Raw genomic sequence first — 19,382 nt, forward strand, 5'->3', positions numbered from 1 at the left:
TGAGGTAGGTGGCAATGCCCTCCAGGGATAGCAACTGGCAGCCAGTAATCTTTCCCTCTGTTTTTACCACTCCTTACATGGCATACAGTCTGGATACCACACTGGTAAGCATTAGAAATTATTCAACTGCAGCACCATAGAAAGAAATGAGCAGTCTCCCCTAATGACACCTTGAGAAATTTAAACGCTACTAATACTGAAGGGGCTGGGTTTTTCCTGCAGACAAATCACCTCTTGGATGTTAGTGGTGTGTGTGTGTGCGCGCGCGCGTGTGTAGTAGATATTTGCATATTTATGAATATACAATCTTTAGTCTGCCTGAAAGTCAGAGAAAATCATTGTCTGTACGAGTTTGACGAGGAGCATTTGAACGCAGCACGCCCCCAGGGGCTTGACGGTGGTCAGGTGACCCGCAGCAGGCAGGCCATTCTCGGCTTCCCCTGGCTTTGGCTCCAATGTCGGAGGTGTTTGTGCCTGGAAGAAATGGACTCTGGCAATGCAAGAATTTAATCATTCAGAGGTCCGAACAGTTGACTCCGTGAATGGCGCCAAAACAGGACCCTAAACCGAAATTTCAAGAAGGTCGGTAGGGGGGAAAAAAGCACCGATGATGCCCAGTTAGCGGCTGGAAGGGGGCGGGTTTGTTGTTGTTGTTCTTGCAGCTGCAGCTCGACGATAGTGATCCCTAGGGAAGGCGAAAGAGGCTTTATAAAGCTCAGATATCAATGAAAACATAGCTTACGTTGACGTAATATCGCAATGAAGCGCATACAATAAAGCTAGCTCAAGCTTTACAGACGCTAACGGAAGGCTAACTGTTAGCTAGCTTTGCTGTTCATGCTCTGCGTTAGCGGCTCGTTTGATTACATTAGTTGTGGGTGTAATGAACATCATAACGTGCTTTTGACATTAGTTTTCCCCTCCTCGTAGGTGAAAGAGTCCTGTGCTTTCACGGGCCATTGCTCTATGAAGCAAAGGTTTGTCCCGATACTTTATGAGGGTCTTATTACTCATTTATTCCCAGTTAAAAATAAACTGATCCAAGGCCTGTGTGTTTTCTCGCTTTTACAGTGTGTCAAGATCAACGTAAAGGATAAGCAGATTAAATACTTCATTCATTACAGCGGATGGAACAAAAAGTGAGCAGCTTGAGTTGAATATAGGCTGACATTTCTCTCTGTGCGTCTATTTGGATAGGAATTATAACACTGTGATGACGTTTGAGAATCTGTGATGGGTTTTTTCTTCCTTTGCAGCTGGGATGAATGGGTTCCTGAAAGCAGAGTTCTCAAATATGTGGACAGCAACCTTGCCAAACAAAAAGAGCTTCAAAAGGCCAATCAGTGAGTTAACCTCTTCCCACACAGACATGACCAAGAAGTGTTTTTGTGAGTTTTCGGTTCTTCCTAATGTCCAGTCAGCTTTTTAGAGTTTCTGTCAAAGAAAAGCAGCGAGAAGAAAAGTAGGGGGCCGTTTGTGCTCTGTTTTGGGCATGACTGGATAAATTTAGAATTTGCAGCTTTTAGAGTTGACATTACACAATATGGTCTGCCCAATCGCATCCAATTACAGATTCTTGGGAGGTAAAGTAAATAAGTAAATGCTATATCAATATATTGATCAGTATTTTTGTGTGGATACATACGTATATAATCAGATTTTCACTATACTGTTTTTGTGATATCTTAATGTTAAAATCAGCTTTATTGCGAGTTCCGTAGTATTTACAGGTCATTTTTGTTTTCCCGTGAACAAGAATGAATCAAAAATAAGATAAAATGGAGAGCTATAAGAATATGAGATGCATATGTTAAAATAAGTATGAAATATCAAAGTATAAATATGAATTACACAAGCTATATTAAAGCTTACATACAGTTGTATAGTTGTTACTGTCAGTGTATATAAATATAGTGTGTACATGGATTCTTATGAAGCTTATATGGATTATTCTAGTCTGTGTATGTTATGGTGCAAATGAGGAAACTTCAGTGTGAGACTGAATGTGTAGGTAGCACCAGTATTGTTCTCTGTACACAAGAGCAGCAGAAAAGTCCTTTAAGTAAAGGCTGAACGTTCTTTATTCTGTTTTTCAGATATTTTCAGAAATCTCAGATATCATTAGATATGTGTTTTTGTGATTAACATGAACTTTACTGTCAGTTCTGCCATATGATATACATGATACGTAATATTAGACATATTTAACACATAAAGTTATGTTGATAGGGGAAAACGGCGGGGTGGTTTTTACTTTTCCAGAAGAGATTGTACAACTTATTGAGCAACGTGCCACGAGAACACTGTCTGACTCCACATCACACACCACTGTCTGCAAATGGAACAGAGTGTTTTGTAAACAGGCTACACAGCAGGTAGCTATGCATGTTAGCAGTTTTTTAAATGCCAGATGCCCTTGGTGATTTGTGTCTCCTCCCAGAATCGACCCAGGGATCTTTAACTTATTTGTAAACCGCTACACTGTGAGGCCACTTTGGAAACAGTTAAGTCAGTGCTGCAGACAGTGTATTTCTAAAATACCCCCCCACCCCCAATCAAACAGCAAGGCCGTGTCTGCATCACCACGGTGTGATACATCACTACAACTCAACGGTGGTCAGTAAAAGTAATTTAGATACATTTCTATAATTGTGCTCTCTCTTGATTTTTTTCTGCAGGGATCATTATGTTGAGGGAAAGATGAGGGGCTTAGCACCAAGCAAGAAGATTGCTGCTGTGCAGCAGAAAAATGTTGATCTGTGAGTGTCCAGCTTCTTTTCCCTCCTGTAATAATTCATTTAATAACTCAGTTCTTGTGATGCAACCTTGATGATATTATTTATTAGAGTGCTATATGCTCGCATGTAGTCAAAGCAATGAATTACATTAAGACAACTTGAGGTATATGTGTCAAATCATAAGAACAATCATGATGTCTTTTTTTGCATTGTAGGAAAGTGAAAAAGGCAAAACAGAAGAGTAAGTCAAATATTTGTACAAAATGTTTATTGAATTTTGTAGCTTTCTTCCAGAATATTTTTTGTTCTTATAGTAAAGATCTTTGGTGTTGTGGCTTCATGAGGTTCAAGTACTGTTGTATTTATGGAGTCTGATGCGATCTGAGACTTATTAATAAACATATTCACCTTTTATTTCTGTGTATTATTTAAGCTGTCCTTTTCTTTTAGCCCCAGGGCCAGGTGAAGGTACCAGCAGCGGCGAGATGCCCCAGGGGCCACGAAAGAAGAGGGCTCGGGTTGATCCCACAGTGGAGAGTGTATGTATCATCATGTATTGGAACTGGACTTTTTATAAGAATAACAACTGAGCTTCTTTCTTGAGGTGTGAGCAGAATGAGGAAAATACTGAGATGTTGGGGGGGGGGGGGGAAGGTCCACACTCAAGGCAGTACAAAACATCCTGGTCCTGTATCATTTCTTCAATAAGCTTGTGAAATTGTTCAAAGAGTCAGTTATTCCTGCATGAGTGAACCAGTCTACCCCGTGGGTGTAAAACCCACACTTGCTATCACAAATACACAAAAACTTTTAAAAGCAGCAAGGTCATATAGTGTGTGTGTGTGTATCCAGGAGGAGATGTTCACCAACCGTGTGGAAGTGAAGGTGAAGATCCCAGAGGAGTTGAAACCCTGGCTGGTGGATGACTGGGACCTCATTACCCGACAGAAACAGGTGAAAATAAAATCACAGCAGGTTTCACTTGTTTCCTTCATATTTATCCATATATTTATGGAAATGCGATGGCTAGAAATGTCAGGTTCTGGACCACTTGTGCTCGTTTGTCTCTGATTGCACAATGGATCCCAAAATCTTGGGTCAAACTGACCCACCCAATACGTGATATAGTGAAGCAACACTGCTAATGACAGCTGGACCTCTGGCTACCGCTCACATCCTAAACTGCAGTTTCTAATGGACAGGTCTGAAGAGAGCGCTTCAGCCAGAATCACTATCTGGAGCATGCTCATTTGTTCTTCTCATTTCAAAGTCAGAACATGCACAGGATGCTCTGCAATGTAGGACTGAGAGTAAATGTTACAGTTGAGTTTGAAATGAGTTGATGTCTGGATGTTTTTATTGATGGAAATGCTTGTGTAACATTTCTGTTGCTTAGTTATTTCATCTGCCAGCTAAGAAGAATGTAGAGACCATCTTGGAGGACTATGCAAACTACAAGAAATCAAAAGGAAACTCGGACAATAAGTAAGAGTAAACATCCTGACGTTCTCAGAATAATGGAGGCGTGAGGAAGCACTGATATCCTGTGATGAAAATGTTCAGCGGCACAGCATCTGTCAACCACATAAGACTTAAATTCCTTCCACTTTACAAATTTGCTTTTAATAGAGATACTTGTAAACACTTACTAACACATATACCATTAGCTGAACTATATTTTTAAGGGCACAACACCACTGATCTCACTAAAACTGTAAGTTGTGCATTTTGTGCATTATAGCCTTCACAGTAAGTCAAACAGTGCTTTTAAACCACAGGAATTCTTTTAATTATTTTGGATACACGACTCAATTTTTTCCCTCTCTCAGAATTGTGGAAACTGGGCGCTAACTCATTTTTTAGGCTCTTTTTTAAAGCTTTTTTTTAGGCATCCTTTATCTGAGTACTTCTTTAAATATCACAGCATGCTGCCTTTTTGCATCAAAATAAAAATACACCAGAATAAGTAAGTTTTTGTAGTCTTTTTTTCTTTTTTTAATAGTCTGTAGCCAGTTATTGGGGTGGCAGTTGCTGTTACCAGTCTTCTTATAATAGTACTTGTGTGCTTTCTCACATTTGCTGCATCACAGCGCAACAAAAACAACTTTGAGAAGAAGTAAGCCCAGTGATTTCTCTCATGCAACTGTTCAAAACTGTACTATTGACTGTTCTATAGAGAGCTGACCTCTGCTGTCTCCAGTTATCTCTCCAAATACGTGACTTTTCTCTTCTCCATTCGCTTAGGGAATATGCTGTGAGTGAAGTGGTGGCAGGGATCCGGGAGTACTTCAACGTCATGCTGGGCACTCAGCTGCTTTACAAGTTTGAGAGGCCGCAGTACGCCGAGATCCTGGCCGAACACGCGGATGTGCCAATGTCTCAGGTGTATGGAGCACCGCACCTGCTGCGTCTGTTTGGTAGGAACACGTGAAACATAGACAGTGTATCCGGAAAGTGTTCACAGCACATCAATTGTTCCACATTTTGTGATGTTACAGCCTTTTTCCTAAATGGATTAAATTCATTTTCACCTCACAATTCTACACACAGTATCCCATATTGATAAAGTGAAAACAGTTTGCTTTAAAATTCTTGCAAATTTATTGAAAATATAACATTTGCACACGTTTTTACGTATTTGTTCAATACTTTTTTGAAGCACCTTTGGCAGGAGCTTCTCCCACTTTTCTTTGCTGAACCTCTCCATCTGGTTGGATGGAGAGGATCACTCCACAGCCATTTTTAGATCTCTAGGGGTGTTCAGCGGTGTGAAAGTCTGGGCTCTGGCTGGGCCACTCAAGGAAATCCAAGAATAAAGCCACTCTTTTGATATCTTGGCTGTGTGGTTATAGTCATTGTCCTGTTGGGAGATGAATGTTCTCAGTCACCTCCATGACTAAGGCTCTTCTTTCCCAATTGCTCAGGTTCGTCATGAGGCCAGTTCTAGAGATGAGGAAGGCCAATGTGCTCAGTGGAAGCTTCAGTGCTGCTTCAGTTTTTCTGTACCCTTCCCCAGACCTGTGCCTCAGTACAATCCTGTCTCCAAGGTCTACAGACACTTACTTGGACTTCATGGCTTAGTTTGTGCTCTGACATGACCTGCAACTATGAGACCTTATATCAACAGCTATGTTTCTTTCCAAATCATGTCCAGTGAACTGAGTTTACCACAGGTGGACATTCAAGCTGTAGAAACATTTGAACAGATGATCAGTGGAAACAGGATGCGGCTGAGCTCAGTTTTGAATGTCATGCAAGTTTGCAGACTGTTTTTTTTTTTAACTTTGTCATTATTCAGTATTGAAAAAAAAATGTAATCCATTTTGGAACAAGGTTGTAAAATGACAATGTGTGGAACAAGTGAAGGACTGTGAATACTTTCTGGATGCACTGTAAACTATATGAAGCGTAATCAAGTTCGCACTTGGTAACAAGAAAAAAACAGAAAAAAAATCGTAAATAAATTTGGTCGCTGTTTGCTTCACAGATGCTTGTTTGGGCATCTCAGACTGTTTGTGTTCGAAAGTCCTGCTCCATGATGAAATGATAACTCTTGTAACAGGGCGGACCTTAGCGGCTGGAAACACAGTGAGATGGACCAAGGCAAGAGTAGTGGAACAAGAATGCATTTATTTCCTATACAGCTCTCCTTACAACAATTAACTTGTCAAGCTTCTTCACAGCACAAAAAAATCCACGCTCTAATGACAACTGGCAGCCTTAAATATGTTCAGCTGTCACAGACTTAACCATTATTCCACTCTCAGGTAAATTCTTAAATCCCAACCTTCCCCCACAGTATACAATATATCAATAAGAATAAATAAATACATAAATACATTTTCACATTTACATATTAATAAATATTTCACACTTTAATGTTACACCAAACCCAATATTATAAAAACCCAGAAACCCAAGCACAAAAAGATTCACCACACTCTTTACCCATGGTCTCGCCCGGAACCTTTAAATGGTGTCTGGACCCCCGGGGAAACATTTGCCCAAACACCTTGAAGAAGACACAGGCAAGAAAGGTGAGTAATCATTATCTTACAAACACCTATTTGCACCACTTTTATCCCTAGATTTCACACACACATTTGCATTAGTTTTCCTTACTGGTAAACCTTAATCACAATCTCAATCACCATTCTTCTCTCCTGACAGACAACCACCACATTCCTTGACGAGGAGCAGCTGCGCAGGATCTGAAATAAGGCTACCAACTGATTTTAAAATTCCCAATAAATAGACAATATTTAAACTGCTTGTGTGCAAATCCATGCTTAAAGTGCAATGCTCATAAAGTGCTTGATAAGGTGCTTTTAATAAAGTGAAAGGTGTGCTCCAAAGTGCTATACATATAATATAAATAAATGCAGTAAGGGAGTCCTCTTCTTTACAACTCTTCATTTTCATTTTAGAAAAAGGAGACAAAGTCACAGAGAGCCTAATGAATGTGCTAGGTAGAGTAAGTGAGAGCAAGATTGTGTTGCTGTAACAAGGCACGTCCCACTGTTAATTTCATTTACACTGAAAACCACAGGATGATACGGTTAAACTCCTCGTTGGCTTTTAACCTGGGAGGACAAAAACCTGGGGACACGGTGCACAACTCCATAAATGCTGAGCTAAAGGGAGAGAAAAAAGTGGTCTCACTCTACTGAAGACCTCTGTTTGGTCTCAGTGTCCTACCTGAAGACCCAGATCTCATTAGCAGTGATGCTCCTCCGCATGAACGTTGCTTCAAAGAAGTTGATTTTGCTCTCAGTGCAAGTTTAAATTGCAGTTGCCAGTCAGATCAGAACTTCCAAAGACAGAAAAATAGTAGGAATGCAGTACAAAGTGGCAAAATTTGAAGCTGGAAACATTTTTTTGCTTTTCACGGGCACAAGGCCCATTAAAAGTATGTGTTCCTAATCATCATGCTTCTTTTTACATGTCGCAGCAGAATTTATATCTGCTCCTTTCAGTTCAGTTAATTCAATATTTCTGGTTCACCTTTTAAGCAGTTTTGTAAATTCGTGGATGAAAGTGCTAAATAGGCTCGAAGAGAAGTCCCAATGTAAAAGGATTGAAGTATTAGTTATTGTACACAAAATAGCTTTATGGCTACTTCAACTATGATGACTCATCTGGATTGTTAGACGTGACTGAAATTAGCTGAAATTTCATTTTATTATTATTTTTTCCTAACAGTCTGGAAAAATGTCAGAGGCCTCCACCTGTAAAACCATTCCTGTTTTGGGGGGTGTCTCATTGTTGCCCCTCTAGCTCACATGTTGATAATTTCATTCGCACCAAAGCACCAGACAACCCCCTCTGCTACTGAACTAACCAGATTAAAATCCCACATTTAACTGACTTTATGCTATACTCTCATTACAACTTGGTCCTTATTCCCTGATTTTCTTTTAAGCAGTTTATTTAAAGTATTATTTATTTAGATGTTTGTAGCACCAGTCAGTTTATTTGAAAAGTAGGCTTCTCCCCTCTTTATGTCACATTTTTCGATTGTGGTGATGTTATAGAAATCTTACCTCAATCTCCAAATTTACCGTATGCAATGCTGCTCATACGCTGTATGTTGTCCTCCACCAACAGTTCGTATTGGAGCCATGCTGGCCTACACTCCCCTGGATGAGAAGAGTCTGGCTCTGTTGCTCAGTTACCTCCAAGATTTCCTCAAGTAAGCTTTTAACTCCCAGCACAACACCAGTCACTCCATGTCATGTTTGGCCGATTCTCAAATGTCATGTTGTATTCACATTCACATTAGTGCAGCCAGGCTTGTTGCAGTTCCTCAAAACATAAGCCATGAAATCGATTTTCTGCTCTGGAAAGTATTTTTCTTGAGACTAACCGTACACGTTGCAGCGCGTTATGACAGACTGAGGTACCGTGCCGTTCTTTGGGACTGAATCCAAATTGAAATTGGTCTCTTAGATCACTTGTGCGTGATGTTTAGTTGTTTTGATGTGTGAACAGCACTGCGGATACATCTACACTAACTGATACAGTGGTGACATAACATGACTTGCAGATATGGTACGGTCTATATGGTTGGCCTCGGGCTGTGTGAGAGACATGATTGAGAGAGAAAGTAATTCTGACCTCTCCCCTCTTGAACAAAAAAAGACCTGCAGGGCGGAGACACTCCTTTTTTATATATAGAAGTCTTTTCAGCTGAAGGACAGGAGTGTGACAGGATAAAGCACCCATGCACACCTAACCTGTAGGGCCATGACTTCATACCAAGGCGTGTTTCAGAATGGTGCTCTATGAGTGAAGTACAGCCAGGCAGGGGAAGAACACATTTGCAAACCGCTGTTGTAGTGCAGCAACATTCACTCTCTGGGCCTGTGTGTCATGGTTATCACAATGGAGGGAAGCAAGAATGATGAAATTTGGCAACTCCAGCCAAAGCTTATCTGAAAATTGGGTGCAAATCCACCCAGCCAATAAAATCTGGCCATTATTCGCTCCAGAGTTTTGTCATATCCCAAATGCCCTGCCATGGGGTTATAATGAGGCGCTTGGAAAATCGTTTCTCGGCAGCTTTTTGGCACCAGCACCTGGTTGTGTTCCTCCTCTGTGCGACTCACTCGATAATGCTTATACTTAGTCAATACAAAGTGTGTGTAGGTCAGCACTGTGTCAGGGCGCACCATGTGACCATCAGTTCTTATCACTTGGTCAATGGATAGCTTAGGGTGTCATCAACACACTGCTCTGATGGGAAATCTCTCATAGAGTGAATTACAAGGCCTTCTTGTGAGGGCCCTGCCAGACGGCAGCATCGGACAACCCACAGATACTACATGCTCCTACAGGTCGTGAATGCATCCCCACACACTACCTCAACAGGTTATTACAAGTGCCCACTCTTCCTCGGGCCAGCGAAATGCCTTTGTTTTGGCCTGAAAGATCTCCATTAATCAGAATCAGAAAGACTTTATTTATCCCCAAGGAGCAATTAAGATACAACAGAGCAGCATGACGTTGAAGATAAGGACAGGGCATAAACAGGCAATAAGAGTGAGATAGTAAATACACAGAATATACTGTATATTTTAAAATTACACAGTTTTAAAATTAAAGTGACTGAGGGGTCATTTCCCTTGCCCAGTGCAATGGAGGGAACCACAGGGGGCAGTGGGAGCAGTGGTGAACCAGCCGAAACCCCACCCTGACACCACACACTGCTCCACCCCTCCCCTGCTGCTGAGCCACAAATCTCCCCCCTACACAAGTACATATGGAGGTTTTAATTTCTTAAATGCACCATCTTACTGCAGTTTCTTATCCTGACTGTTTTGCATAGAGAAGACGAAGGGTAGACAAAAATGCAGACACTGCTGTCATTTCCTATATAACTTGTAGACTTATTGAAGTAAAACACTGGTGATTTAGCTTTGAGCCTTCATCACCGATCCAAAGCGTAGTCATTTCCTTGATGCTTGGAAAGGTTTTTTTTTTCTTTATAAGAATAAGAAAACATAAACATTCTCATTGAGTTCTCAATATGACTTTCCCATAAAGTTTTTTTTTCTGCCAGTTTGTTTACATACATATAGAATCAAACTAAACTCGACTTTTATTCAGAGTTGTAATTTGGCAGCAAAGCATCTGCCACAATCTAATCTTACTGTAACAGTCATTTTGTAAATGCATGAGCCTGACTACTGCTGAACAACACACTCTGCACCAGGCGTTCCTGCTTCCCTCCTCACTGACAGTCAGTTGTTTGTTTCCTTCAGGTACCTGGTAAAGAATTCATCGACCCTTTTCAGTGCCAGCGACTATGAGGTCGCACCCCCAGAGTACCACCGCAAAGCTGTGTGAGAGCTCTCAGCAAACCTCTTTCCTATTGAGACACCTCATCCCACTCTCCCAGACCACAACTGAAATATCCGTGACTACCCTTTGGATCGCAGTCTTTGGCGATATTTTTCACTTGAACTGATTTGCTTCCCCCGCCAGGGTCTCAGGAGCTCGTCACGGTTAAGAAGAAAAAAAAATTGTGAAACCTTTTTAACTGAGTCACTTTTCTTTTTTCCCCTTTTCCTTTTCATGTACCTTTTTTTTTTTTCATATAAAAGTGTAGTTCTTCATCGTCCGTTACCACAGAGCAGCTCTTCTGTGTTTTTGCATTCCAGCTGATAGATATTTGTTGCATGTGGGTATTTATTGGTGTTTCTTCGGCCAAATGAGGTGCAGTTTAATGCTGGTCCTCAGTCAGTGTTCAGCAGTTAATGTTTTTGTATCTGTATCTTGTGTATTTGTATCAGTTTGTAAAAAGAAAAAAAAAATATATGTTTATACACAGTATCCAGCTCGTTTACTGTGCGTTCTTTTTCACATCAAGTAAATTATTTGGTTTTATCTCTCTCCTTTCAAGACATATCTTGCTGTAAATGTCGCTTATAATTAAAAGCAGCAGCAGGAAATGAAATTGAAAACAGAGAGCCATCCTCCTGCTAAGTTTTGGTTTAGTATTCACCTGACGAGACACAGGGTCAAAGTATCTTTCAATTACATGTGTTGACTGTTAAAGTGCAAATCAGTTTTCAGTGTTAATCCTGCAAATGTAAAACATCCAAAATGCCTACAACCAGATTTTGACACCACATGACAGACTACAACATACATATCCCCACATCAGCATGGGAAAATTACCAAGGAATTATTAAACATGATCCAGTCATGGAGTCTGATTCCTATATATGTTGGTGTGTGTTTGTAATTTGAAATGACTTTTACTGGTCAGTAAATGGAGTTCTGTGGACTAAAAAATGTGCCCTGAAAAATGTTGTATGAGAGTTAGAGAAATATACATATCATAAACAGTGCTGTGCAGATGTCTTGAGCCACCCCTCATTTCTTTATATTTTGCTTTTTTACATTTTTTGGAGTGCCTTTGAACAATAGTTCTTCAGGGTTCTTGGAGGTCTTTTTTTATGCAGTGGCTGCTTTTTTACTCATTTTCAGTTCAGTCCTTGTACCTGGCCATTCTAAGAGATAGGTTTGTTTCTTTAAGCATAGAGTCACTCAGTGTCAGGGGTGAACCAGTGCTGTCTACAGACAAAGAACCTATTTTAAAGTATTGTTGGATACTTTATGATGCACACTTGGGTGGACAAAAAAAAACTTCAAGATATGAGTCTGTAAGTTGCTTTTACTTGTCTGCACAGAAACACAGGCACTTCAGGTCAGCGGAGCTGCGCTCTGCAGGCTGTCAGTGCACTAAACGAATCAGGGCCTCTATGACCAACTCTAAGGACGCCCAAGCTGCCCCAACCCTTCCCTGTGCGAGCTTCACTCATGGGAATCATACTTCACCTACTCAAACATATGTCCAGAATAATGAAGATGTAAATAAACGTTAACAATAAGTAACCCAGAGTCACGTGGTACGCCCGCCCAAGATGGCAGTTTAAGTTGGAGACGCGCACTCCTCTTCCCCCGAAACCTCGTTAAAAATAGGTCAGAGCCGGTTATTTGTCTTATTTGGGATCTGCCCTGGTAAATTCAGTGGAAGGAGTCAGAAGAATCATTACGTTTTACGCAACGATTCGATTATGCCGCGAGGAAAAACACACAACACTCAGGCTACTTCACTAACTACTATGGCGGAGACACCTGATGGAGTTGATGCCAGGTGTCCTTCCCAAGATGGTGTGGCGGCCGAGCTGACTTCTATAAGATCTCTGCTTGAGCAGGTAGCACAAGACATGACGGCGGTGAAAGGTGGTATCGAGTCTCTCAAGGAAGCTGTGAACAGTTTGGGTGTGAGAGTGGATGAAACAGAGACAAGAATTTCTCGATTGGAGGACGAAGAGGCTAAAGCCAGCTCAATATGTAAGATCTTGAAGATACAGAACCAGCGGCTGCAGGAAAAAGTAACGGCGCTTGAGGGTTCCTCACGGCGCCAGAATATTAGAATATCGGGTATTAGAGAAGGATCCGAAGGCAGTAATATTGAGGATTACGTGAAGAATCTGCTGTCTGAGGCTCTGGACATTGAGATGGGAGATTACTACGAAATAGATAGAATCCATCGAGTGGGGCCAGCTTTTCCGAAGCCCACTGCGGACTCCAGACCGAGACACATTATTGTTCGCTTCCTACGGGATAAAGCCAAGATGTCCGTGCTGGCGGCTGCCAGAAAAAAGGGGCAGATCGTTTGGAAAGGCATGAGAGTTCTTTTTTTCCAGGATTACGCTCAGGAGGTACAAGAAAAACGCAGGAAGTTTGATGAGGTGCGCCGCTTGTTGCAACAGTACAAGATTGGCTATTCTCTTCGTTTTCCGGCTGTTATGACTTTTTCAGTGGATAACCAGTATCATCAGTTTTCCAACCCAGCTGAGGCTAAGCAATTTCTAAGCGGCCTGGATTTGGCTAACATTCCGGGTGATGTAGATTAAGAGGATTTGATAAGCTATGGGTTGGTTTACTTTTGAGGGGGGGGGGGGACGTAAGGAGGGACACCATCTGGGAATTTTTTTTTGAGTGCCACGGACCTGCGATTTTTTATGTTTTCATGTTCTTTTGTTTTTTTGTTTGTTTTTTTTTTTTTTTTTTTTTTTCTTTTTTTTTTTTTTTTCTTTTCTCGTGTTTGGTTTTGTTGTTGGTTTTGATGGTATGGTACCAACTGTCCTGTATAGACCTAATTTTTGGATCATTGGGTTGTCTCATGTTACTGGCTCTAAGAGTTGTTATATGGGTAAATGGGATATTCCTCTGGATAAATTTGTATAATAATTCGGCTCACATGGTGTTATGGAGTTATGTAAAATTGTGTCGTGGAATATAGCGGGTTGTCATAATGTTATTAAAAGGAAGAAAATCCTCACATATCTGAAACAGAAAAAGACTGATATAGCCCTGATTCAGGAGACCCATCTTGATGAGGCCGAATCATTAAAGCTTAAAAGAGACTGGGTGGCGCAAGTTTATTTTAGTGCATTTTCGGCTAGAAAAAGAGGGGTGGTCATATTGATTAGAAGAAACTTGGATTTTCAGGTCTTTAAGCATTATACAGATCAGGAGGGTAGATGGGTGGTTTTGGATGCACGTTTACAGGGGCGGAAAATGACATTGGTCAATATATATGCTCCTAATTCTCCTCAGCCACAATTTTTTCATGAAATCTGTAACATGGTGCGGACTATAGGTAACACACACATTGTAATTGGGGGAGATTTTAACCGGGTCAGGGATGTCTTATTGGATAAATCTTCTTGTACTGGACTAAGCAAGGACCCAACAAACGCTGCGGTGGACGTGATGTCAGAGGAACTGAGTCTAGTAGATATATGGAGACTTCTTCATCCTCAAGAAAGAGATTATACCTTTTTTTCGCATCCTCACTCAACCTACTCCAGGATAGATTACTTTTTGGTGTCCCGTTCTTTGGCAAGTCAAACTATTGGGTCCTCTATTGGTAACATTGCTATATCGGATCATGCTCCCATTGACCTTGTTCTTACTGACACTGATAATATTAAACCGTCACCTAGGTGGCGCTTGAATAACTCAATACTGAAGAATAAGGGTCATTGCGAATGTATAAGGGAAATGATAAAGGAGTTTTGGTTGTACAATGAGGGCTCTATTGACGACGTTGGAATGACCTGGGATGCTTTTAAGGCCTATTTGAGGGGGCGCCTTATTCAATATTGCTCCTTGATTAAAAAAGCTGAGAGGGATAAGCTGATGAAGTTGGAACAGGATATCAAGGAGCTTGAAAAACAACATATGTTGCTCCCAGAGAGGGACTTATGGAACAAATTAATTAAATTTAAATTTGAGATGAATAGCATATTGGAGAAAAAAGTGGAATATGCAATGTTTTGTCTAAATCAGAAGTACTTTGAACAAGGGGAGAGAACAGGTAAAATGTTGGCACACAGGGTTAAGCAGATAAAATCTAGTAACCTTATACCATCTATTTTTGATCCTAGTAATAATAATAAGTTGACTACTAGTAAAAAAGAAATAAATGATATTTTTACTAAATATTATCAGGAGCTGTACACTTCTAATGGACTGGTGGAGGAACAGAGGCTGTCAGATTTCTTCTCTTCTATTAAAATTCCCAGCCTGTCGGAAGATCAAAGAAGTATATTAGAAGGTAAGATTACATTAATTGAAGTTAAGCAGGCAATCGGCAGCCTTAGAGTGGGTAAATCTCCAGGTAATGATGGATTTCCATCAGATTTTTATAAGGTGTTTGTGGACGAACTAGCTCCAAGACTACTGTCGGTATATCAAGATGCGTTTCAAAGAGGGAGACTACCGTTTAGTATGCGATCGGCAGTGATCACGTTATTACATAAAAAAGGGAAAGACCCACAGCATTGTGGGAATTATCGCCCAATTTCATTAATTAATGTGGATGAAAAAATTATTTCTAAGATATTAGCTTTTAGGCTTGAAAAAGTTCTTCCGTATTTGGTGCATAGGGATCAGGTCGGTTTTGTGAAAAATAGAAGCTCTGCGGATAATCTACGTAGGTTATTGCATATACTTTGGAAGAGCAGGACTAAGCTAGACCCTGTCGTTGCCTTCTCTTTGGACGCAGAGAAAGCTTTTGATAAAGTTGAGTATCCTTTTCTGTTTCATACCTTGAAGAGATTTGGTTTCGGTCCCTTTTTTAGGCAGTGGATTCAGGTGGTATACACAGATCCAATGGCTACAGTTATTACCAATGGGATAATGTCACCCTCATTTTCGTTAAGTCGGGGTACTAGACAAGGTTCACCCTTATCACCTCTCATTTTTGCTCTGTTTTTGGAGCCTTTAGCCATAGCTTTACGTGAATGTAAGAAAATTAGAGGGGTGGATTTGGGTCAAGAAGAACATAAAACTTTTTTGTATGCAGATGATATTTTACTAATTTCAACTAACCCAGAACAGGCCGTTCCTGCAATTTCCTCAATTATTGATTCTTTCTCTGTAATCTCTGGATACACTATAAATTGGTCTAAGTCTGAAGCTATGCCTATTTCTAAATTGTGTCCGCCTGTTATGAGGAGTTTATGGCATTTCAAGTGGATGCCCGAGGGTCTGACTTATTTGGGGATTAAATTGACCCCTGGTTTAGACAACATAATGAAAGTAAATATTTCCCCAGTGATTCAAAACATCCGTTCGCTGTTGCAGAATTGGGTTAAAATAAATCTGTCCCTTTTGGGCAGAATTAATTTGGTGAAGATGATTATTGCCCCTAAACTTCAGTACTTTCTTCACATGTTACCGATAGCAGTCCCACATAATTTGCTAAAGCTTTATAATACATGTGTAGAGGGTTTTGTGTGGGCAGGTAAAAAGCCATTGTTCAATCGGTCTAAATTATATGCTGCTAAAGAGAGTGGTGGGTTGGCATTGTCTAAGATGGTCTGGTATCATTATGCTTTCTCCCTCTCTCAGTTAGTTAAGATACATAATTCCTCTACTGATAAGCCATCATGGGTTGGGATTGAGGAAAGTCTTGTGGCCCCTTCGTCTTTAGAGGCCTTCCTTACTCAGAAGGGAAGGCCAGTACCGTTTAAAGATCCAGTACTGTCTTTCATGCAAGAGACCTGGCTTAGAGCTCACCAATATATCAACAGCAGCCCTTATCTCACCGCTAGAGCCTCTATTTGGTATAATAAGAAAGTATTAATAGGTAAGAAACCGGTCTGGTGGGAGGCCTGGGCTAGGACAGGTATTAATCAGATGGGGGACCTATTTGGGCAGACTGGCATGAAATCGTTTGCAGAAATCAGACGAGAATTCAATTTGGATCCAAGGGAAATTTGGAGGTTTTTTCAAATAAGACATTGTATTAAAGCCATTTTGAAAAATAATCTAGACCCTCCATCTAGTGTTCAGAAGATGTTTGCAACCCCTGACAATAACAGAATCAGGGCATCTAAATTTTATAGGAGCTTCAGAGAGGCACACGCTCCCAGTTTGGGGGGACTGAGGCGGTGTTGGGAGAAAGATCTGGGTATCCAGATCTCAGAGGACAGTTGGAAGATGCTGATCTCATCATGGTATGTTTGCTCACCTGAAACACAGTCTCAACTTATCCAGTACAAGTTGCTTCACAGAAATTATTGGACACCCAGTAAATTAGTCAGGTTGAAGCTCGCAGATAAGGACATTTGTTGGAAATGTCAGCAGGAAGTCGGGACTCTAGTTCATATGTTGTATACATGTCGGAAAAATGATTATTTGTGGGATGGGATCATCAACTTGGTGAATGATATTTTTAAACTTAATCTTTCTAAATCTCCAGCTATATGCGTCCTGGGCCTATTACCTGACGATAACATTCTCTCAAAAAAACAGAGATTGTGGATGCGTCTGGCTTTTATAACTGGTTGCAGGGTAATTCTTAGGCATTGGAAGTCATCCAGCCCCTGTTCTTTTAAGGAATGGACCGAACAAATGTCTAGGATGGCATCATATGAACGGGTTATGTATAGAATGAAGGGAAGAGAAGATATTTTTGAGCAGGTCTGGGGTCCCTTTTTGCGGTACATTGACAATGTCTCTTAGACATTATGATAAATGGTCTCTTAGAGGGATATTTCATGTGTCATTGGTATTTTGGTTGTTGTCTTTTTTTTTTTTTTTTTTTTTTTTTTTTTTTTTTTTTTTTTTTGTTAGTGTGTTGTTTGTTTGCTTGTCTTAGTTTGTTTGTTTGTTTAGAAACGGACAGAGAACTGACAGTATGATTATTGCAGTTGTATATTTATTTATTAATGTTTCTGTCCATCCAAAAATATTAATAAAAAAAAAAAAAAAAAAAAAAAACAATAAGTAACCCAATAAAATAAAATGATGCCCAGTATCTATGAAAATACATTCTTCTGTGTCCCAACATTCAATGAGTCCCACATTTACTAGCAGTCTGTCCTAAAAACACATCATTTTGTCCCATTTATTTTGTTGATTTTATGAAATAGTCCAAAAAATTCACAGTTTGACAGACACAAAATTGGATTTTTGCACCAACAAGGTGATTCCCAAAGAGCTATCAGCCCAACACTTGGCAGTCTGTGCATGCTGTGCAGTGTGTCTTTAAAATATTTGCTGGTCTCAGTGGAAGGGTGGCTGTCAATAAGTTATTCTTAAGTAAGGGAAACGGGGAGAAAAGGCTGAGGTATGTCAAAGTGGGTAAGAAATCCTCAGAATTGTACACTTCGGTCCTGAAGCACCGTTTTTGTCTGTACTACATTTAAAAGTTGCATGTGTATAAATTTTTGTGTTTAATTATAGTTGTACACAGCACATCTGGAGTCAGGATGGAACCACAGGAGCAGCGTGTTAGGGACACACTGCTTCCATTCCAAGGACTCTTGCAGGTTAATCCACCTATGATACTGATGACAAATACTGCATATAAATATGGATTAAACACTACCATTTTTTATCTGCGCATGAGCTGTGAATGCGGGCACACTGTGGGTGTGGCAGGTAAAAAATTCCTGACAGCGAGCAAATGCTGACACCATGACACCTACCTCAGTCTGTGATTTGCAGTCAAACGTTTAATGCCAGGTCACTGCACGCGGGTGCGCACACACCCAAATGTGTGGATGAGAAATGCTCTCCAAGGAAACGTGGCTGTGGTAAGGGTGTTGCCATGGGGACGTAGACAAAGGAAGAGACACGCAGCATCAAAGTCTCGGTCTTATAAAGTCTTGGTAGCTTTAAGGACAGTGAAAAATACAATATGAGAGGAACACCAGGAAATCCTCCTCTTGGGAATAATTCATGAGACCTGTTAATAGATGTTAACTGTTATTGAGTAGCATTGTAACAGTAAGCCTATATACCAGCTGTTATGTTAGTTTGCCTGTTTATTTACTGGCTGATTCACTTAATCACCCTGCTCTGGGTGACCACAAGAGGGCAGCCTTTTCCCTTCCCCCAATTTGCTATTGTTTTTCCCTCTTTGTAGATTTTACAGTTGAATGCACTTGATATATTTTTATGAGGCGAAATAAAGGGAGAGAGAAAAGAAGCATAAAACAGACTGTAAACTGAAGACAGCAGGGAGCAGTCTGCTAATTGAACACCTTATACTGACTATATTTGGATACATACCCTCACTGTTTAATAATTTAATATTTAATCAGTCAACCACTGTAAACTTTGGCCTAAGAAAGTAATTTTCTTGTGACACACATTTGATATTATATTAACTCAGTCGTGTATCTAAAAAAACCTTTAACATAAAAGAGTCGTTTAAAGACTCTTCAGAGCATTCCAATTCCAAACATTCCTATTCCAAATAATGGCAAAATAACAGCTTGTAGAGGAAAATCGATTTCATCACTGGTGTTGCACTTGCAAAAAAAAAAACAAAAAAAAACAAAACTCTTACAAATGCTTTATGCTTTTGTTGTTGCTGTTTTCCTTTTTTCTTTGCAAGGTATAAAGTTACCAACCCTTCAAATAGGCTCATACGCGGGTAAACTGGTGAGATCTGTGAGGTGTTTAAGTGCACATTTCGATACAATACGTTGGACTTTGACATGAGGGCAATGACAGGTAAACGCACAGTTATTATTAAAATATGTTTCGGGGCACTCTGGGGAGGAGGGGGGATTAGAGGATATTGTGATGTTTAAACAGCAGATA

General features: G+C 40.3%; 1 protein-coding gene across 3 annotated transcripts; it reads left to right on the forward strand.

Annotated features, from left to right (window-relative positions):
* The first annotated feature begins 367 nt into the window (after positions 1-367).
* Positions 368-11,072, forward strand: LOC101464050 (mortality factor 4-like protein 1). 3 transcript variants are annotated; one of them, XM_076884496.1, is made up of 13 exons: positions 368-582; positions 931-977; positions 1,072-1,139; positions 1,257-1,343; positions 2,679-2,759; positions 2,954-2,979; positions 3,189-3,277; positions 3,591-3,692; positions 4,135-4,223; positions 4,983-5,155; positions 6,226-6,341; positions 8,346-8,430; positions 10,502-11,072. In XM_076884496.1, the coding sequence occupies exons 1-13, from the start codon at positions 543-545 to the stop codon at positions 10,510-10,512; spliced, it is 1,014 nt and encodes a 337-aa protein (XP_076740611.1). In that variant the 5' UTR covers positions 368-542; the 3' UTR covers positions 10,513-11,072. The 3 variants fall into 3 exon arrangements, with proteins under 3 accessions (XP_076740611.1, XP_076740619.1, XP_004558001.1); XM_004557944.3 differs by lacking the exon at positions 6,226-6,341 and having other exon boundaries at positions 373-582; XM_076884504.1 differs by lacking the exons at positions 6,226-6,341; positions 8,346-8,430; positions 10,502-11,072 and adding an exon at positions 5,663-6,219 and having other exon boundaries at positions 370-582.
* Positions 11,073-19,382: the final 8,310 nt, after the last annotated feature.

The sequence above is a fragment of the Maylandia zebra genome, linkage group LG1 (genome assembly GCF_041146795.1).
Source record: "Maylandia zebra isolate NMK-2024a linkage group LG1, Mzebra_GT3a, whole genome shotgun sequence".
NCBI lineage: Eukaryota > Metazoa > Chordata > Actinopteri > Cichliformes > Cichlidae > Maylandia > Maylandia zebra.